This window comes from Neopsephotus bourkii, unplaced genomic scaffold (genome assembly GCF_033783945.1).
Source record: "Neopsephotus bourkii isolate Nb327-2 ecotype Australia unplaced genomic scaffold, CSIRO-AGI_Nbou_v1 NB_1760, whole genome shotgun sequence".
Classification (NCBI taxonomy): domain Eukaryota; kingdom Metazoa; phylum Chordata; class Aves; order Psittaciformes; family Psittacidae; genus Neopsephotus; species Neopsephotus bourkii.
The window spans coordinates 8,136,414-8,156,085 of record NW_026902234.1 but is presented as its reverse complement, the minus strand read 5'-3'; the positions used below and the strand labels follow the sequence as shown (position 1 = coordinate 8,156,085).

The 19,672-nt window shown below is 38.4% G+C and overlaps 1 protein-coding gene across 2 annotated transcripts in view; it reads left to right on the top strand.

Moving 5' to 3' along the window:
• Positions 1–18,951, top strand: part of CUL4A (cullin 4A) — a 39,755-nt gene extending 20,804 nt beyond the window's left edge. The window contains exons 11-20 of one of the 2 annotated variants that reach the window (XM_061377715.1): positions 2,417–2,609; positions 4,018–4,122; positions 5,619–5,729; positions 6,047–6,132; positions 7,150–7,257; positions 8,379–8,492; positions 9,874–9,979; positions 15,429–15,601; positions 16,462–16,614; positions 17,313–18,951. In XM_061377715.1, the coding sequence (XP_061233699.1) occupies positions 2,417–2,609; positions 4,018–4,122; positions 5,619–5,729; positions 6,047–6,132; positions 7,150–7,257; positions 8,379–8,492; positions 9,874–9,979; positions 15,429–15,601; positions 16,462–16,614; positions 17,313–17,408 (1,245 nt within the window). In that variant the 3' untranslated portion in view covers positions 17,409–18,951. The remainder of the gene's footprint in view (positions 1–2,416; positions 2,610–4,017; positions 4,123–5,618; positions 5,730–6,046; positions 6,133–7,149; positions 7,258–8,378; positions 8,493–9,873; positions 9,980–15,428; positions 15,602–16,461; positions 16,615–17,312) is intronic. The other variant, XM_061377714.1, reaches the window with a different exon arrangement.
• Positions 18,952–19,672: the final 721 nt, after the last annotated feature.

Here is a 19,672-nt window from a genome sequence, read left to right as displayed (position 1 = left end):
CTTCCCCCCCCCCAGCAACAGTCACAGGATGAGAAACAGCAACATCTAAGTTTTGGTTTGAAATTTCTACTTGGAAATTGCTTTCCTCACAGGTTGGAAGTTATTCTGGTTTGCTTTACTTTTAAATACAGCCAAGTGCACATGTGTTTAGAATATGCTGGACTGTACTATGTGTCGTGTTTTGCTACAAATACACACGACTGTCTACATGTCTGCAAAACCAGTGAAAGGTCAGAAGGTAGCTATTCTACTGCAGGTTAGCAGTGCTACTGTAACCAAACTACAGTAATACTGGTGAATGTTTAAGCTATTTGGAACAGAATACTCCTCTTGAAAATGATCCATCACCAAAGTCCTATTTAGATGCTTCAGGTTTGTTTTGCTAGGCATAATGTGCATATAGTATGCTGTCCCACTAGAGAGCTTGCGCTCTAGTGCTCTTGCAAGATGAAAACAGAAAAGCTTCACAGAAGATAATTTCACTCTCTCTCTGGGGTTGGTAATTCCCAGTGTAATGGTTCTCCCCTGCATCTCCTTTGTGTTCGTCAACCTTCAGGTCTAAGTGAACAACATCAGTTCATTTCAGAGGTGCCTTTCTGCACATCCATGCCTACAGTTCGGCTTGGCTCACCAGTGTGCAGCCCATGCGAGTGGGACATAGTTAATCTTCTATGAACCCAGAGGTGCAGTTTGCCTTACAGGGTGTTGTCCAGTGTCCCATATTCAGCACATGGATCCATAGGCATCTGGGCCAATTGAATAGCTTGTTGTGGTTGAGAAGAAACACCTTTTTTCTTCCTTGCTCCCAGATCATGCTCCTGACTTTACCCTTGTGCTGCCTGCCACTCTGTAGACGTTTTATGACCTGTTTTAACACAGTACCTGGATAAGGTCAGTTTTATGGCAGGTTTAGTGAGCTAAAGAGGCTCACAGAAAATTCTGTGTGCTGGCCCAGGGAAAGAAGCAGGAGTTCAGGACAGGCAGGAAAATAAGGGCAGGAGAACTCGAACCTCTTCTTTCACAGCAGCAAGCTCTTAAGTTGGCTTATCATTCCTTATGTCTTGCAGAATCAGACATGTTATGGCTTTGTTTTTAAGAAGGTTTTTTACAGACTCACAAAGCTAGAAACCATTTTCTGTAGTGTTAGTAAATCTCCTTCTTTCAAACATTCTGTATGACAGGCTGCATTAAAGGCTTCAAAAACTACCTTGTGAGCCAGTATAAGAAAGTGCATAGAACACACGGCAAGTCTACTGTAGTCACCTTTCCATGATTTGAGGTATCAGTTAGCTTTCTGCATCTCAGTTCGCTGTTTGCAGAATGGAGGAAATGCCTAGCTATTTATGAACGTAACTGACAGAGACTGTGAGATGTCTAAATGCTGTGTTAATGAAGGGGAAATTGTGCAAAGTGTCAGATATGATGGATCTTAGGCGGTCCTGCCAACCCAAACCATTCTGTGGTACACATATTGAATTTAAGGACCCTGAGCAGCCTTGTGTTTGGCTTCCTCTGAATGATACTTGAGAAAGATCTCAGTGAAAGATCACAGTGGATAATGAGATACTGAAGAGGACTTCCTGAGGTTTGGGAAGGATTTCCCCATCTGTCCATGTTGCTGTGGCAAACATCAGTTGATGAAAACATACCATGAATACTGTTTTGCTGTACTGTGCAGATGTTCTTCTTGCTCACCTTGGAAAACAGATGATTCTGTCTAGGGCACTGATCAGTGTTGCTAAGCAATTGTAAAATGTCTGCTACGTTAAAATCCTCCCTTACAGGATATTTTAGTTCACTAGACAAATGGTGTTGTATCTCCAAGATAATGAAAGTAGGAACAAGAAAAGAAAGACAAGTTTGCGATTGCTTCTTGCAAATGGAAATGTTCTGTTTTATTGCAAGTTGGGGTTGGTTTTTGTTTTTGCTTTCAAGCCTGTGCTGAAAGAGGAATCTTGGAGTGCCGAGTGGCGGTTGAATATTTGCCACCTGTTCCACCAGTATTGCTCTCTAGTGGATTTAGGAAAAGTTGCACAATGTTTTCCACTATATTTAACATTTCTGAGGCAGTTTCCATGTAATGTTTGACACGATTCATGTAGTTCTGTATCTAACTGTGAGCTTGCACACCATACAGTCATGTCTACTGTGTATTTTCTTTTATTTTTGTAGCTTTTGTCTGAAGTGCGTATAATCCTTAAATCAAACGCTGCTGTTTGAGATCCATTAATGTGTGTCTGGGTTTTATTTTAAATTTCAGTGCATCTCATTTTTTGAAAACTTAAAGTCACATGAGTAGCTCTGTAAAAAAAAAAATGTTCTTTCTGATGATAAGTTTTATGAGGGTAAATGTGTCTGTTGGGGGAGACAGGTAGCACTCTGAAGTATTTTATTATCAAAAGTGTTTGTTTTACAGAACTTTGGGACAACAATAGTGGTTAATCCTGAAAAAGACAAGGATATGGTGCAAGAGCTACTAGATTTTAAGGATAAAGTGGACCATATCATAGAAGTGTGCTTTCAGAAAAATGAAAAATTTATAAACTTGATGAAGGAGTCCTTTGAAACATTTATCAACAAGAGACCAAATAAGCCTGCAGAATTGATAGGTACACAAATATTTTTCTGTAAAATATTTCAAAAACCTATAGAAAGCATGATAAGATAATGCTGCTGAGTGTGCTAGTGCCATAGCGATGCAGTGCGCATTCTGTTTTAGGAGTCTCGTTGTTGGGATATGAGGCAAAGTTAACCTGGGAGCGTTGTGGGTTTGAAAAGCTTGAGTGTGCTCTTAGGTGTGTGCTTGGTGTCCTGATGGAGCATGCCAACTCCTGCTGTCCCTGCGCTCTGCTTCTTGCACAGTGCCTGGTGCTAACCTCTGCTCAGAGAGTGTAATGCTGATGCTACGAGTGGAGTAAATGATTAGGGGGAAGAGTAGCTGTGGCAAAAAAACCTCAAGGGAACTATTTTTAATTGTGATAGTAGTAGCTCTTTGGATGCTATGGGACAGGACTAAGTACAGCCCACCTACCTGCCTTGAAGGCTGAAGCTGGGAGAACAATTTTAAAACCTTCAGATACAAGGAGTTTTAGTAGGAAAAAATTACCTTGAAGGGGGAACTAGTGCTCCCTAAGGGGAAAAATAATAAAAACAAAATACTATTGCTGGGTTTATCCCTGATCTGGCAAAAGATGCTCTGACTGTGTTGTCTGCAGCAAAACTGGAGCTGTAGCATTTCACATGAGGAGAGGATCCTGCTCCTTTGTTGGTTCTTTTCCCTCTGTACATTCTTTTGCCTTTTTTCAGCTTATGGCTTCCTTCTAAAACCAGCTTTATGTAGGACAAATTGTACAACCTAGGGATACAGGTCAAAGCCATGATACAGGCCTCTGTCATTTGTGCATTGTGGTGTTTCAGCTTCTGCAAAGGCTTCCTTCTAACACAGAAATACAAAGATACTAATGTGGCTTAATAAACAGGTAGCTGAACTCATGGCTTAACCATATTTCTGGTGTTCTGAAGCTACTAACTTGAAAGCATTGCTTCAGATTAGATTTTGGTATGCTCCTGCCAAGGAGCATGAGGGTCACAGTGAAGGTCTATAAAAAATACAGTCCTCTTTGTGTTGTCTGTTTCTGTTTCTCATAAAATACATTCATATGCATTGTACACTACCAAAGCATTGTCTTTCAACAAGTAATGTGCTTGCTATGACTATAATATAAAATGTGGGAATTTCTAATGCATTACCTTTACTGCTTATACTGTATTCATGTTTTTCTTGAACATTTCCTTTTTGTGATATTTTTTCCATTAGGGCAGTATACAGTAGGGCTCTATCATTCTACTGCACAGAGGGATGGGAAAAGAAAAAATAGAAAATGTAACAGTTATCCTATATTTTAACATTTAACATACAGTAATATTTCAAGTGGGAGATGCTAAAGTTGGTGATTTTAGATTTGTTTTTGGTTTTGTTTTTTTTTTAAGCAGTTAAACTATTTTATTTATTTGTAGCAAAATATGTGGATTCCAAGTTAAGAGCTGGTAATAAAGAAGCAACAGATGAAGAGCTGGAAAGAATCCTTGACAAAATCATGATTATATTTAGATTCATTCATGGTAAGAAATAGTGTTCACTGTTGATGCGATTAAAACTGTTTTCCTTGATACTAGCAGAACTGTGTTCCTCTGAATGTAAGAGATAGGAGCAGCAACACATTCTCAGGCCCTGGTCTTCATGAGGGGGATATTCCACCCCAATATCTGTTGGAGGGACAAGACATGATTTTGCTCTGGTCCAGCTCTGGGGCCCTCAACACAAGAGGGATATGGACCTGTTGGAGCAAGTCCAGAGGAAGCCATGAAGACACTTTGAGGCCTGGAGCACCTCTGCTATGGAGACAGGCTGAGAGAGTTGGGGAGTATTGTGTGCGGTTCTGGTGTCCTCAACATAAAAAGGGCATGGATATGTTGGAACACGTCCAGAGGAGGAACACGAGAATGATCAGGGGACTGGAGCACCTCCCATATGAAGATAGGCTGAGAAAGTTGGGGCTGTTCAGCCTGGAGAAGAGAAGGCTGCGTGGAGACCTCATAGCAGCCTTCCAGTATCTGAAGGGGGCCTATAGGGATGCTGGGGATGGACTCTTCATTAGGGACTGTAGTGATAGGACAAGGGGTAATGGGTTAAAACTTAAACAGGGCAAGTTTAGATTGGATATAAGGAGGAAATTCTTTCCTGTTAGGGTGGTGAGGCACTGGAATGGGTTGCCCAAGGAGGTTGTGAATGCTCCATCCCTGGCAGTGTTCAAGGCCAGGTTGGACAGAGCCTTGGGTGAGATGGTTTAGTGTGAAGTGTCCCTGCCCATGGCAGGGGGGTTGGAACTTGATGTTCTTAAGGTCCTTTCCAACCCTAAGTATTCTATGATTCTATGATTCTGTGTTCAGTCTGGAGAAAATAAGGCTCTAGTGGAAGGTGTCCTTGCCCATGGCAGGGTGGTTGGAACTAGATGACCATTACGGTCTCTTCCAGACCAAACCATACTGTGGTCTGCAGTTCTATGATTCTGTTGTATCTATCTGCACTACCAATGGAAAAGGTTGGCGAAGTTCTGGTTTAAGATGTGAAAGCTTGTGCGTGTCTGTATCACTTCTTTATTTTAAAAGGCTATCACAAACCAAGTGAGAAGACTTCTGTCACCTTAGGCTTTTGAAATACATATTTTAGTACATAGGAGCCTTTTTTTGTTTTACTTTTTTTTTTTTTTAATATATTGGGCTACTGAAAGGAGAATGTTCTTCTGAACCCCAGAATAGTTTCATGTGGTTTGCAGCTGATCCAGTGGGAAAAACAAGGCAGCCCATAGCCCATGTTCCTGGGGAAGAAGAAAGAATTCAGCAAAAGATGTTAAGCAAATAATTAAAATACAGGAAGAAAACAAGTTGTCTATACGTTTTTCTTCACTGTTGCATAGTGAATATTATTCGGCTGGAATATTATTCTGCTGATCAGCATGTCATGAGAAGGGCTTGTGTCATAAACCTAAAGTACAATAATGCAAATAGATTGTTGGATTTTGGTTGTATTTAATTTATTTTTCTCAATTTCTATACAGGGAAAGATGTGTTTGAGGCATTTTATAAGAAGGACTTGGCCAAAAGACTGCTGGTTGGAAAAAGTGCGTCAGTAGATGCTGAGAAGTCCATGTTGTCAAAGCTTAAGCATGGTAAGCACCTTCAGATGAGTTAAATTTTTATTACTCTTTGGCATGTAAATCTTATGATTTAAGAAGTGACAAGCCAGATTTTAAGTAATAGCTGAGCATATCACAGCTTTCATTATGCTTAGCAAGAATTTTTGGGCTGACCTTTTAGATATGTAAGTGGTTCACTTAATTTATCTATAGATTAGCAAAATCCTTACAGCATGTACCTATTTGTGAGTACTCTGGCAAATCTGTCTCAGGTGTTTCAGGTCAAACTTTTATTTCTTGTTCTGTGCTGCTTTGTAACTGGGGGATCTTTGCTTTAATTTGTGTGACAGAATGTGGTGCTGCTTTTACCAGCAAACTGGAGGGCATGTTCAAGGACATGGAACTGTCAAAAGATGTCATGGTTCAGTTTAAGCAGGTACATTTAACTTCTGTTTGTGTGATGAATTTTCAGTAGTGATGGAGAGGCACTTAATAGTGTTACACCTTGGATTAAGCTAAAATTAAACAGAACAGCTTTTGAGCAGGTCCTGGTTGTAGTAACAGAGTGCTACTTACAGTTCTATTTATAGAAGAGAATTTATTTATTGTATATCTATTCAGAGAAAATATTCTTTGCCGTTCTATTTGATTCCATTTTAAGTAAATCACAGTTTGATTACCACATAGTAGTTCAGTTGTCTGACATTCTTTAAGATCCATGCCCCTTCATTTTGTAAACTGTTGCTGCTCCAATGAATTCTTTGTGAATGACCCACACCAGAGAAACTCTGTGAAGGTTGCTGAGTGCACAGAAACCATGTATGTCGCAGCCTTGAATTTCCAATCTTGGTGACAGAGGAAATGCTTGGAGGAAATACTGTATATGCTCATCCTGTTGTTGTGCTTCTCCCTGGGTACCTGTTTTGGGGCCTTATTGAAGACAGGATACTGGGATAGAGATCTGTCCCGGGACACCTGCTCCTGTAATAAAATACCCCAGTGACTTTTCTGTCCCAGACTTTTGAGCCTGGCTTGACTGGTGCTATGCTCAAATTATATGAAAATGTTTCGTCTAACAGGTGTGGAAGTGCCAGGGGATCCTTTTGACCTTATAGTTCTTGCCCTGGCTTCTCATCAAAAGCTTGTTCCTTTTTCACTTTATTTGCATGTGGTTAAAGTTCCTTCAACCTTAATACTGTGTAAAGACGGTGGTCTAGGATACTTAATGGCATGTTGTTCTTTTCTTTTTACTTCCAGCCACTTGCTGTGTTTTGAGGTTCAGGAGGAGGGCATTAGATTGTCATTCAAGATCCTGGTGGAGCATGTCTGTTCAAGCATTTGTCATGTAGAAATTTTTCAGCCTTACACTCATTTTAGATTTCTAATTTAAGTATATATGCTTTCTAATTATACAGACAGTATACCTGAATGATTTTTGTCTCTTGTATTTTAGTATATGCAGAACCAAAGTGACCCAGGAAATATAGACCTGACAGTAAATATATTAACTATGGGATATTGGCCAACTTACACACCTATGGAAGTCCACTTAAATTCAGAGGTTAGTGTTTAAATTCTTCCAAATGCACTTTACAGAGCAGAATTATAATCACTATCATAAAGTGAACTAATGCCCTTCATTTAATGTTTTTCTGCTAGTTATTGAAGGGCTTTATCTCATTTTACAGATGTCAAAATTGCAAAAAATATAATGTGGATAAAATATTTTTTTCAGATTATTGTTTCACTTAATGCATTGGGGATTTTATGTTCTTCTTAATAATAATGTAAAGTTAGTATTAAAATAAAATCAGTGTCCTACTTAACACTGCAGTCAAGCACTTAGAAGTTTAAAACTGGGCAGTAATTTAGTTAATCTTTAACTACATTGGTTAGGCACTTTGATCTAGCCAACAGTTATGTTACTGAACATTATTTCTTCAGTAAGATCCTTCCTCTGTTCTCTGCAATGTGTCACACAAAACGCTGCATTTAAATGGCATTTGCCTGAAAAAAGACTGCTTCCAAGCCCAGAGATTTTTGCAAAGCTTCTGTCAGTAGTGATTTAAGTTGAAATATGGATTTGGAGTCCTATTTTCTGCAATATCTTGCTTGATGTGGAAGCTTTTGTATTCTTGCTCCTGTGGCATCTTTTCCTCTGTAGCAGACCACTTTGGAAGGATCCAACCAGAGCAATACACCATGAAAACAGAGGTGTAAAAAAAGCCCCTTACTTGGAAGTAAGAGGGTATAAAGTTCTGGAATCTGTATAGGACAAACTGAAGGAAGAACTTGGGAGCAGATGGTAATAGTCAGTGTGTAGGTGTGAGAGGTATGCTTTTTGTTCTGTGACACTCTTGGTCAGATTCAAAGTCCAGGACAAAGCTTGTATTTATTTTTGAGATTTAAAAGCCTTTACGGGGGGGTTATTATACTTTTTAACAAGCAAATAAAACAAACAAAAAGAGGGAGAAATAAAAAGCTGGTTTTTCCTTCATCATGCGTAATAGTACTTGAGATATACTTGAGAGCAGAATTTTGCACTTTGGATTTAGTTTTTAATACAAAACCACTCATTGTGAAACACTGTTGAGGAGAATAAAGAAATTACATATGTGAAATCATCCAGCATCTCTGTACTGATATAATCCTAATGAACATTTATCTCACTTTGCTTTACAGATGATAAAACTTCAAGAGGTGTTTAAAACCTTCTACTTGGGAAAACACAGTGGTCGAAAGCTTCAGTGGCAGACCACTTTAGGCCATGCTGTGCTAAAGGCGGAATTTAAGGAAGTAAGTTTGCTTGTTTAATGCTTGGCCTGTTGGGATTAAACATATGTGAGTTATTGTAAATCTAGTCATGTAATGTATTTTTTATAAAGGTAGTAACATTTTTGTAGAGGGACAGTCACAATTCAATACTGTTACCTTTGTATAGAAAGTTGGCTTTTTATAATTAAACTGAAATACTATCTGGCTAACAGGATATTCATTTGATAGGAATTGTTGCTCATTTGAATAAAATAAGTTGTAATAAACCAGGAAAATAATGAAAGAGAAATAATGCAGCATCTTCTTGTTTTTAATATAGAACCACAGAATAGTTTGGGTTGGAAGGGATCTTAAAGATCATCCAGTTCCAACCCCCTGCCATGGGCAGAGACACCTTCCACTAGACCAGGCTGCTCCAAGCCCCATCCAGCCTGGCCTTGAACACTACCAGGGATGGGGCAGCCACAACTTCTCTGGGCAACCTGTGCCAGTGCCTCACCACCCTCATAGTGAAGAAAATGGGAATACAGAATTGTTTAAATCATAGAAATACTGGTGGCACTTTCAGTATGCTTCACTGATACAAAAAGAGACTGAAGGGTATTAGTCATGTAATGATTGTGGTTAAAATTTAAATGCTTGTTGAATTATTTAAGTCTTAAATAACCACATTGCATCTTAATGTGGTTTTGTTTTGTCTCACAGAATATCTTGCTTTGCTAATAATGCAGCTTAATTGAGACAGAGCAAAGACAAAAAACCTCCTTGAATTCTTTTGCTAACTCATTGTAACTGAAACTCAGAGGTTTAGGTGTTATGCAACAGGAGGATGGATAGGTTTGTAGCTGTTGATTGACGGAGGTGTTTACAGCTTTCTAAAGAGTTTGAGTTATTTTCTTCCCATTGCCTGTTTGTACAAATACTGTGCTACTTGACAATACAACCACTCTGTATCATGGTAAACAAAAAAAATATATTTTGTTTCTTTCATATTTGATCCAACACCAAGATTTCTCTTATATGAGTTTCTTCACCTCCATAAAATGAAACCTGGTTGAATTATGAAGAGATTCGTTATTGATGGCAGCAAAGCCAGAATTTCATGTGTTGTAATTAAAATGAAGTAAATGATGTGAAGTAAATACAAGGCCATTCTCATGAGCTTCTGCTGTGTGCTGTATTGCTAATGTGAGAGGAGCAAAAAAGCCCGGTTTTAAAAATATCCTGCTTCCTCAGTTCTGCATTCAGGCAGATTCTTCCGTGTGCCAGGCATTCTAAGATGCACATCTCTTCTTCTAAAATTAGAAAAAGAATGTATAGCTTCTGTAACTTGACAGATTTGGAGGATACGATAGAAAATACTCTGAATATTACCTCTAATTGTTTGCTATTTCTTTTTTAGGGAAAGAAAGAATTTCAAGTATCACTCTTTCAGACATTAGTGTTGCTTATGTTTAATGAAGGAGATGAATTCAGTTTCGAAGAAATTAAAATGGCCACTGGTGTAGGTAGGAAGAGTACTTTTGATTCTTAAATTTATTCATCAAGTGGTTGCCAATTATGATTTGGTATGTAAAGGCCTAATTTTAAGAAATTTGCTGTGATCATTAGAACAAATCGGATCAATAGTACATAGACCCCAAAATAGATGAGGAAAAACCCCTGCTTCTACTTCTTAATGTAGATAGCTTCACAAAATTAACAGTGAGAGCTGTGTAGCATATGGTGCTACTAACAACCTATTACATTTACAAAATGTATCACTGCAATTCTTAAAATTCAAGTGGTGATAAAGACTGTTGAACCTACAGCTTGGTTTAGTTCTATTACAGTTTCAAATACTGTGTTTTGAAAATGATCTGTTGTAGAATGCTGTCATTTTGGGGTGATTCAAGACAGTATTTTCAGTTTAACTGTTCAGGGAACTTGCCCGTCTGTTTTCTATTACTGTTGCTGGAGTGCTCCATTTACAAGAGGTCTGATTGGTTAAGGAGAGCGGTGTCTTGTAGGGTTTAGACTTTGTTAGCTGCTTGAAACCTGAAAGCAAAAAGAACAAAGAAAACTGAGGAAAAGTATAGTTTCCTTTTAACCACCTGCAGCATCTGCCTTCTATGTTCTTATGCTCTTGGATGGTTTGGTTTGGGTTTTTAAAATATTTTATTTTTACACTTCCTTGAAATAGTTACAGCCATTAGCACTAAAAATGGTAATACTATCATCTCTTTACTCTCTGGAACTTCTGCAGCAACCAGTAGGTCATACCCCCAGTCCTTCATATGTTGAATATTAAGATCAACCCAATAGAGCAACTGCTGAAAGAGTACTTGAACCCATGCAAGTACTAAAATACTGTAAATATATTTACTAAAATACTGTAGAATAGGGATATCAAGAATCCCTGTGTTTCAGAACGATGCTTTGCAGAAAGCAGTACAGCCTGGGTGCTCCAGTTTCTTCTCAGCATCAGTGCTTAAGTTGCTTAGTCATCCACACCATTAATGCTAAGGGAGCTGAAGAAAACTCATGCCAGTGTGAATGATAAGCATTAGGATAGTCCAGAGAGGCTCCTTAGGTCAGAGTACAATGGTTACAGAAAAAATATAAGTTCACGCAAGCATGATCCAGATCCTGCTTTCCCATCTTGTCTTGATGTAGCTTGGAGCTTGCATTCTGGCTGCCTGACAGCAACAGATAAAATCTGCTGCAAGGAAATCCATTCCATTATGGCACAATAGAAAGGATTTCAATAGACTTTTTTTACGGCAGATGGCTGGAATTGATAGTTGGGAGCTACCTTATGTCATTGCACCATGTCTGTGTTTCTTTCCCATATGGGGAAGTAGTGTAGGAATGCTGGTAGCGAGGACAGTTCATGATCCGGAAGGTTCCCATTGGGTCAGGATGGATGACATAAAATCTCTTGTCTTCCCAGGCTCTACCTACACAAGGCATTTGGAAGTGCTTTAGAGAGGTCCCATTCCCACCTAGCAGTCCCCCTACTTCTGAAGAAGAGGAAATTCTTATGGCCAGAAATGGTGTCAGAAATAGATACCACACTGCGCTTTGCTACAGGGATGATCCTTTTGCTCAGTGGTACCCTGCCAAAATATGGTATCCTGGCTAGTTGGAAAAGAACCGTGATTCAGTTATTAGAAAAGGTAGCTGAATTTCTGATGCAGCTGCTTGGTTAAATGACCGCTAAGGGCAGGGGTGTTGGCAAACAGACTCTGAGAGACCACCCAGCATGAACCAGAGGTTCCGGCTCATGGCTACAAATAACAGCACATGGTAGAAATCCCGGAGGGCAAAACTCGGGCATTTGGATTGCCATAGAAACTGCTTCTAAATGTTCTAAACACCAGGTGCAAGGCTAGACAGACAGGCAGAACTGCAACTTATGCTTTAAAAACCAATGTATGGAACAGGGTCTAGATTTAGTGAGAAGGAGGAAACCCTCTGAAACAGAGGGAACATATACAAGAAGGGGCTCCATCTAAATTTAAAAGGAGTCAACAAGAAATCGCTGCCACATTTTTAGGTTTTAGAAGGTCTGTAGGGTTTGTCAGACTTCTCCCTCTGTCATCTAGAAATAAAATGGTCCATCTGAGAAGAGTTCAGAGAATAGGAATAAAGATGGAAGACATGGCACAGCTTCTTTAGAAGGATCAGTTGTATATGCTAGGACTAAACGAAATAGACCAAAAGTTCAACAGGACAGGTTCAGGGAACAGCAAAGCACTGAAGGTTTCTCAACATGTAGAAACTACCTCTGTCTTAGCAATCTCTTAGCCCTAAGTGATTGTAGACCTAGTGAGCTGTAGGATGAGGAGAGGAGGAAGAGCAGGGGAGTGTGAAGCTGTATTAGCTTTGCTCTATGCTCACCTGCTCATGGCCACTGCTGGAGACAGGGTGCTGGGCTAGATGGACCTTCTGACCCAGGCTGGGTGTTCTTCAGTTCTAAACACTGAGATACTGAACCTCTCAACTCTGAAGAACTGGCCCTAACCAGTTCCTTTACTTTGGTGTTCACATGTACCAGCTTTTTCTGGGAGGTGGTGGAAGTCTTGCACAGTTTTTAGTTAGTTAATGTATGTTTATCTTGAGGCACTATTACAAGGGATTACCCACTCTTTGCATATAGGTGTTTACTGTAGAAGAGTTCAAAGGGCTGTGTAAATACCATACAGCAGAATATAATACTGCAATTTGAAGTGTCAGTAGAGGGTTTAGAAGAGATGAGTAAATCAGACAGTAAATTAGACCACCACTAACTGAATAGTATTCACCCTGATGCTTTACAGGAATCCATTGTCAAGTGACCCTTGGTGCAAGCTTGACAAGAGCAATGCTAAATTTATTTATTTATTTACATTCATGGAGTAATTCTTCAGATTATTGCAGGGTAGCCAGTCTGTACTGGGAGGAATGGAACTGGCAGGCCCATGGATAAATGTATACTGGGGAAGAGCCAGCATAATTTATGTGGTGTATGATTTTACTTTCAAATTCTTTGAGAGAGTCAACAAGCATATCCAAAATTGTATCTGTGCACTTGGCTTTTTGAAGCTTCTTGATAAGAGCTCCTCACAAGCTCTAAAATAGTGAAATAGTGAAAGGAAGCTCTTACTTGGGATCCCCAGGTATTATTCATCATGGCCACTCATGACCTGAAGAAGGTGAACACTCATGTGATAGAATTTGATGCTGATTCCTTAAGAAGGTCAAACCTGAAACGTAGAAAAAGTCACAAAGGGATCTCGCACTGTTGAACAATTAGGAGATCAAATGGCATCCAGTGTTGATGAATATAAATATACCTGGGGCAGGAGCTGGTCAGGGGAATAACCTTAATCATGTCAGAGATTGCCTTTGTTAGGTGTGAGTGTGCAGGAGTGAAGCTGTGCTGTCATTATGTCCCCTGGAAAGAAAATCCATCAGAAAGAAAAGTTAATCCGTGATCATAAGGGCAAACAGCATCTTGGTAACTTCTGGGGAAATAACTGAGAACAAAACAGAAAGCACCTTTATGCTGTGTGTGTTTGGATACTTCATAAATTTCAGGTTAGCCCATATCTACAGTGTATAGTAGGATTAGATAAGGACAAAAAAGGATAAGAAGAAGTACAGCAGGTATAGAACAGTTTCTGTGCAGAGGTTGGAGACTTCATCTCTCAAATTTGTGGCATGGTAATTTGGAGAGAGGTGAAAAGGAGGAAATACAAGTCTGTTGAATTACGGGTGGCTTAGAGGCAGTGAATAGTGAATTCACTAGCTCTCACAGCACAAGAATTCAGGCACCTTTTGGCTTCTTTATCTTGCTAGCCAAGTCAAAGAACTCATGTTGGGTGGGCAGACATTTTGATCCGATCCCTGTAAAGTATGATGTGGTTGTTCTCAACTGAAACCAAGTTAGCTGCCTAAGATTAATGGCAGGTCTTAATTGTCACATGTCAGATCAACTCAAATTGAGTCAGCTCCCAATTTCCTGCATGCACATTCATTTTTAATTGAGAACATCATGAAGGTAATCTTAACTTCTGCTTATTTAATGTGTTCTTGTGGATCTCTTACTATATAAGCATCATGGATAATGCCTTCATCTGGCCATAGCTGGAACTTGTGTTCTGCAGTCACTGTTACAATTTAAAGAGATGAGATTGTCCCTGGTACATTAATACAGTTATAAAATCCATAAACGGACACTCAAAAGAAAGGTTACTTGCTCTTTGGTTAACCGTGCTTCTTTGAGCTGTGTTGTCCAAATATACTCTGTTTTTACCTGCCTTTCTCCTAGCATTACTAGGAGCTGTAGTTTTTACTTCAGTGATTGACTGATATTCTTCCCTTTGCCATGCTGTAGCCTGTGACTTAGCGTGCCAAGCAGAAGCAAAACTCCAAAGCATACTGAGTGTTTGAAAACGCATATTTTTTTTTGTTTGGACAGAAACACAGCTCAGCAATCTGCATTTACTGAAGGTGAACCCCCCCGAAAGTGTGAAAGATCACAAATGCCTGTTTAGTCAAAGTAGTTTAAAGGGGTTTTTTTAGTAATCCTAGAACAACTGAAACCTTTTTTTTTTTTTTTTTTTAAGAAAAAAAAGCTCACTCTGTGGAAGTTAAAAGTATTTTAGAAGTAATAATAGTGTTAATCGTTTACTCAGCTAAACTGTACTTCAGCACTAGGTTGCAAAACCTTTCTTTCAATTTTTAGGCTAAAACTGTTCAAGAGATCCAACACATTTGATGATAATTTTATATTATGAGTAAAAGTATTCTGGAGACTGCAGAGGGTGTTTGAATACAAAATCTTGATCCATGACTTTGCAACACAATTATTAGACTATTTTAGACTTCATTTTATCTACGTGTCCAAATGCTTTTAGCTTTAAATTGTAGTAGATAAAGTTTTGCTCACTGACTTGTTTCTACTATTTCCTGTCATGGGGGAAGTTTGTGATTATAATAGATGTGAGCTCTACCTTCTTGTAAAATATCTTCCTATTAATGTAGACATCTGTTTGTGGGGTTTTAATTATTATTATATGTTTTCTAGAGTGTGTTAAAAATAGTAATGAAATCATAAAATGGGTGGCTTGAGTTTTTTGTCATCAATGTTTTTTTTTCTTCTAATGTCTTGTTACTACCAAATAAGATGAAATAAAACCAGGCTTATGTTAATGTGAAATCTTTTCTGAAACTCCTTTTGTTTGGAAAGCTCACTGAGGTGAGCCCAAGTCTGTCTTTCTAATGGGTACAATTCATGCACACTCTTAGCACTTGCCTGTCAAGGATGTGAGACCCAAGTTTGACAGCTGTGAGTTGTTACCTAATTTGAACTTAGGTGGAAGAAGGTATTAAGACAAAACCAGTGACTTTTCAAATGTATTTCTACATTAATCAGATAAAACTCTTCATGTCAAGCTTTGTTCTTTCTCTCAACTCTGAACTCCTTCACAGAGGACAGTGAATTAAGAAGAACCTTGCAGTCCTTAGCTTGTGGAAAAGCACGAGTATTGATTAAAAGTCCAAAGGGCAAGGATGTAGAAGATGGAGATAAATTCATCTTTAATGGTGATTTCAAGCACAAATTGTTTAGAATAAAGATCAACCAAATCCAAATGAAAGAAACAGTATGTATTTAATTTTTGCATTCATTCTGTTTGTTTATCTACATGGCCTGCTTGGAGGGACAGAATCTCTGCAGTTCCTCTCCTAGTTTTTGCATATGGAGAAAGGAAACAGGTGTTTAATTTTTTGGTAGTCAGGATGACTTGCAGAGGCACTAAAGATTTTAGACCTCACTGAAACTGGAAAAATAAAACAGCCTTCCAGGTTCCTTCCTATGATTGTGAATTGAAATGCCTCTATTTAAAACTGGTAGAATCTTGTAGGTGTTTCAGTCCGTCTTTGAAGTTTCTGTGGGATGGCTGAAGTGTTGGCATTATATTGAACTCATGAAGCAGATGTCATCACCTCACTTCTTTATTTAGTGGGTATGAGAGTTATTGAAGTCAGGGTGGTCCCTGATTTTGCAGTGGATATTTTTGTTGCACTTGAATCCCAATTCCTGGCACAAGGTAATATGTTTTAATGAACATTGACTTCTTTCCTTTTGCCTTTGCATATTAAAATCCCTAAAAGTCAAATTGGAGCTGATCAGTTTGATACAAAAGACTGCTGTATGGGGACTGACAAATGGTTACGTGTTCTCTCAAAAATCTGAAGTGAGTTAAGATTTAGTTTAATTTATCAAATAGAATTAAAATAAGATGTTATTATTTTCTTTACATTGTTCTTAATTTTATCTTTGACTTGCTTTAGCAGTATGTTTCAGAATCACAGTTCTTAGCATGCAATAATGCAGGAGTCTGTCTCAAAGATGAATAAGGATACATGAGTAATTTCATTGCAAAGGTTAACTATAGAAATATAATTGATTTAAAAAAGCAGTAAAAGGTTACCTGATTTGTGGCATTGTATTGTTCTTTAGGTTGAAGAACAGGTCAGCACAACTGAAAGAGTATTTCAAGACAGGCAATACCAGATTGATGCGGCAATCGTAAGAATAATGAAGATGAGAAAGACTCTTGGTCATAATCTCCTTGTTTCTGAGTTGTATAATCAACTGAAATTTCCTGTAAAGGTAACTGATTTTGATTTTCAAACCTTCCAATGATTATCTAAGAATATGTAATATATTTTTCCATTCAGCTTGTCCATAAGAGTAAGAATCATAGAATGGTTTGGGTTGGAAAGGACCTTAAGATCATCTAGTTCCACCCCCCCTGCCACAGGCATGGACACCTTCCACTAGACCAAGTCATTCGAAGCCCCATCCAGCCTGGCCTTGAACACTGCCAGGGATGGAGCATTCACAGCTTCCTTGGGCAGCCTGTTCCAGTGCCTCACCACCCTCACAGTAAGAACATATTCCTTATATCTAACCTGAACTTCCCCTGTTCAAGTTTAAACCTGTTATCCCTTGTCCTTTTGCTATACTCCCTGATGAAGATTCCCTCTCCAGCATCCTTGTAGGCCCCCTTCAGATATTGGAAGGCTATTATGAGTTCTCCACAGAGCTTTCTCTTCTCCAGGCTGACTTGCTCCAACGGTTCCATGTTGGGGACACCAGAACTGGAATATGAAATATGTTTTAATCAAATCCAAAGAGAAAGGTATTAAAAATTACTGTCTGAACAGAAATAAGCCAGAGTATCAGTAGGAAATTTAGATACTTACTATGGCACATCTCATGGAGCTGTTAGCATTCCTAGTTTTTAAAATGAAATATATTTGCCTTTATGTTGCTAATTGTTACACTAATCTCATCTTTTCTTGTAGCCTGGAGACTTGAAAAAGAGGATTGAATCTCTCATTGACAGAGACTATATGGAGAGAGACAAAGACAACCCTAATCAGTACCACTATGTTGCTTAATGGAGAAGAAATCCTTTTATTTAAAAAAATAAAATAATAATTTAAAAAAATAAAAACAAAAATCATGCATATTATATCTTCAGGACACCAAATACCTATGCTGTTCCAGACTTTCCTTTTAGCAGGTTTCAGGTTGATGTATATTATTCAACCAGTTGCATGCACTGCTGTGGAAAAGAGGCAAAATGACATGTTAATTGATCATCCTCGTCAGGACTACTTAATTTTAAGTATCATGTTTTTATTTCTTTTAGTTACTCTCTTGTTCTTTTGGGTTCTTCAAAATTTGGTTTTATAATTTTGTTTAACAGTGTCATTGAAGTTGGATGGAAAGGTAAATTACCTGTGTGAGAAATACTTTGTGATGGATGCAAGTCTGGTTTCTTCATTTATGTGTTCCTAACTGCATCCGTAAACACCCTATATGCTGCATTCTTTAGCTACAGTGACAACTGGGGTAACTTTTCAAAACCCTTCATTGATGAACACTTACGTACAAGCAGTGTTGTTGAAATACACTGACTTTTTGAAATTATACACCATGAAATCTGTTCATCTTGTGTTCAGTTAATTTTCTTTCAAATGATTATGAGCTTCAGTCTGGTTTGGACAAATCAGGTTTTGAAGTGATATCCTTGAAGTGCCAAGAGGACAACCGCATTCATGTGTGTAGTGAGTTGTTGGATTATTTAGCTAAGATACGGATTATCATTTTATTACTACTTCTGCTGGCTTGGGTGGCAAAGATTAGATCTGCGTCAAAAGGCCCTACCTCATTTTAGGGCAATGGGTGTTTATCACTTTATGTAACAGCCGTAACATTTAGTTTTGCCTTGAAAATAACATACAGGGAACCTACTGTACAGCGTGCTCCACTTGAAAGAAGAAACCCCCTTTTTTAAAAAAAGACTTTTATGGTCTCAATATTGTGAAAGCATTGTTTTTTGTCTTGAAAGACTAAGGATTTTGTGAGTACTTTGTTTCATATTGTATATATGTAAGCTGATTTGAATTCAAGAATGAAAGACACTGTAGATCTGTTAGATAACTGTAACTATAAGGAAGACATCTTTTGTGGTAATACTTGCAAAAAGACTGTTTATTTTTCTGGATTTGCATACTGGTGTGTTTCATTCTGAAAGAGCTACAAAAGGAGTTTTGATCACGACATAAATGAGTATGTAAGCAATACTTTTCCTTGAGAGATACCATATTGCGTTTATGTAATACAGGATTTGTGCATCAATTAAAAGGCCACCACCTCTTCTTAAAGTAAACATTGCTGAGAGTTGACATCTTGTGGATTTACATCTGAAAGTCCTTATTCTGTCACCTGGTGTCACTAATTGTATTATGTTCTTCTGAATTATTTTTGTTCCCTTTGTGTTTAGAAACTAAACACATTTAGTTTATTGTATTTAAAGCGTATTTAATATTGTAATTTAATGTAGACTTATTTTAATATTTGAATCTCCAATTAATGCAAATAAAATCTTTGATGCATATTAAATATTAATTTCTTAGCCTTTGTGAGAATATGGTACTTCAGTTTGTTTCTGCAGTTTGTTCTTTAGCATGAATTATACCATTCGCCTTGTAATTCACTTCGTAGGCATGCAGAAGCCAATCAGCTCCATTTCAATAGACTTTTAAAACAAAAAGGAGTGTGTGCTCACAGAAATGCAATGGATAGGGGCTTTATCCCCACAGAAGATTGGCAGAGGTATGCAGTAACTGATACCAAGCAGTAAATGTACTGCCTTTTCTTCCTGAACCCCAACTTCCTGGTTCAGTGGTTTCAAACAATAGATTATAAGTGGTGTTATCCTAGAGATGACTGGAATGGTTCTGCTTTACAATGCAATGTTAATTGATTAAAAGTGCTGAGATGTGCAGTTTTTCTTAATTACCACAGACTAGAACTCTTTGGCCAAATTACTCTCATACAGCAATCAAGAATGAGTTGTTCCACCAGCAGTGGAAATAATGCAGCCTGCCTACCTGTGATGTGTCCCCTCAGTCCCCTACTGTATAACCCCTCCCCTCAAATAACCTCAAGCAGCAGTAGTATAGAGGGTTCTTCTGCTTAGTTCTGCCCTTCTGCTACCTTGTGGGAATGTTTGTTTCATTCTCCTTTATCCAGCTGCTGATCTCCACCCATCCCTTTAGCTCCCAGACCTACAGAGAATGTAATGATCTCCAAAGATTTTTACTCTTCCTGGTCTGAAAGTAGCTTCAGTTTCAAAAGCTGTAGAAGAGACTGA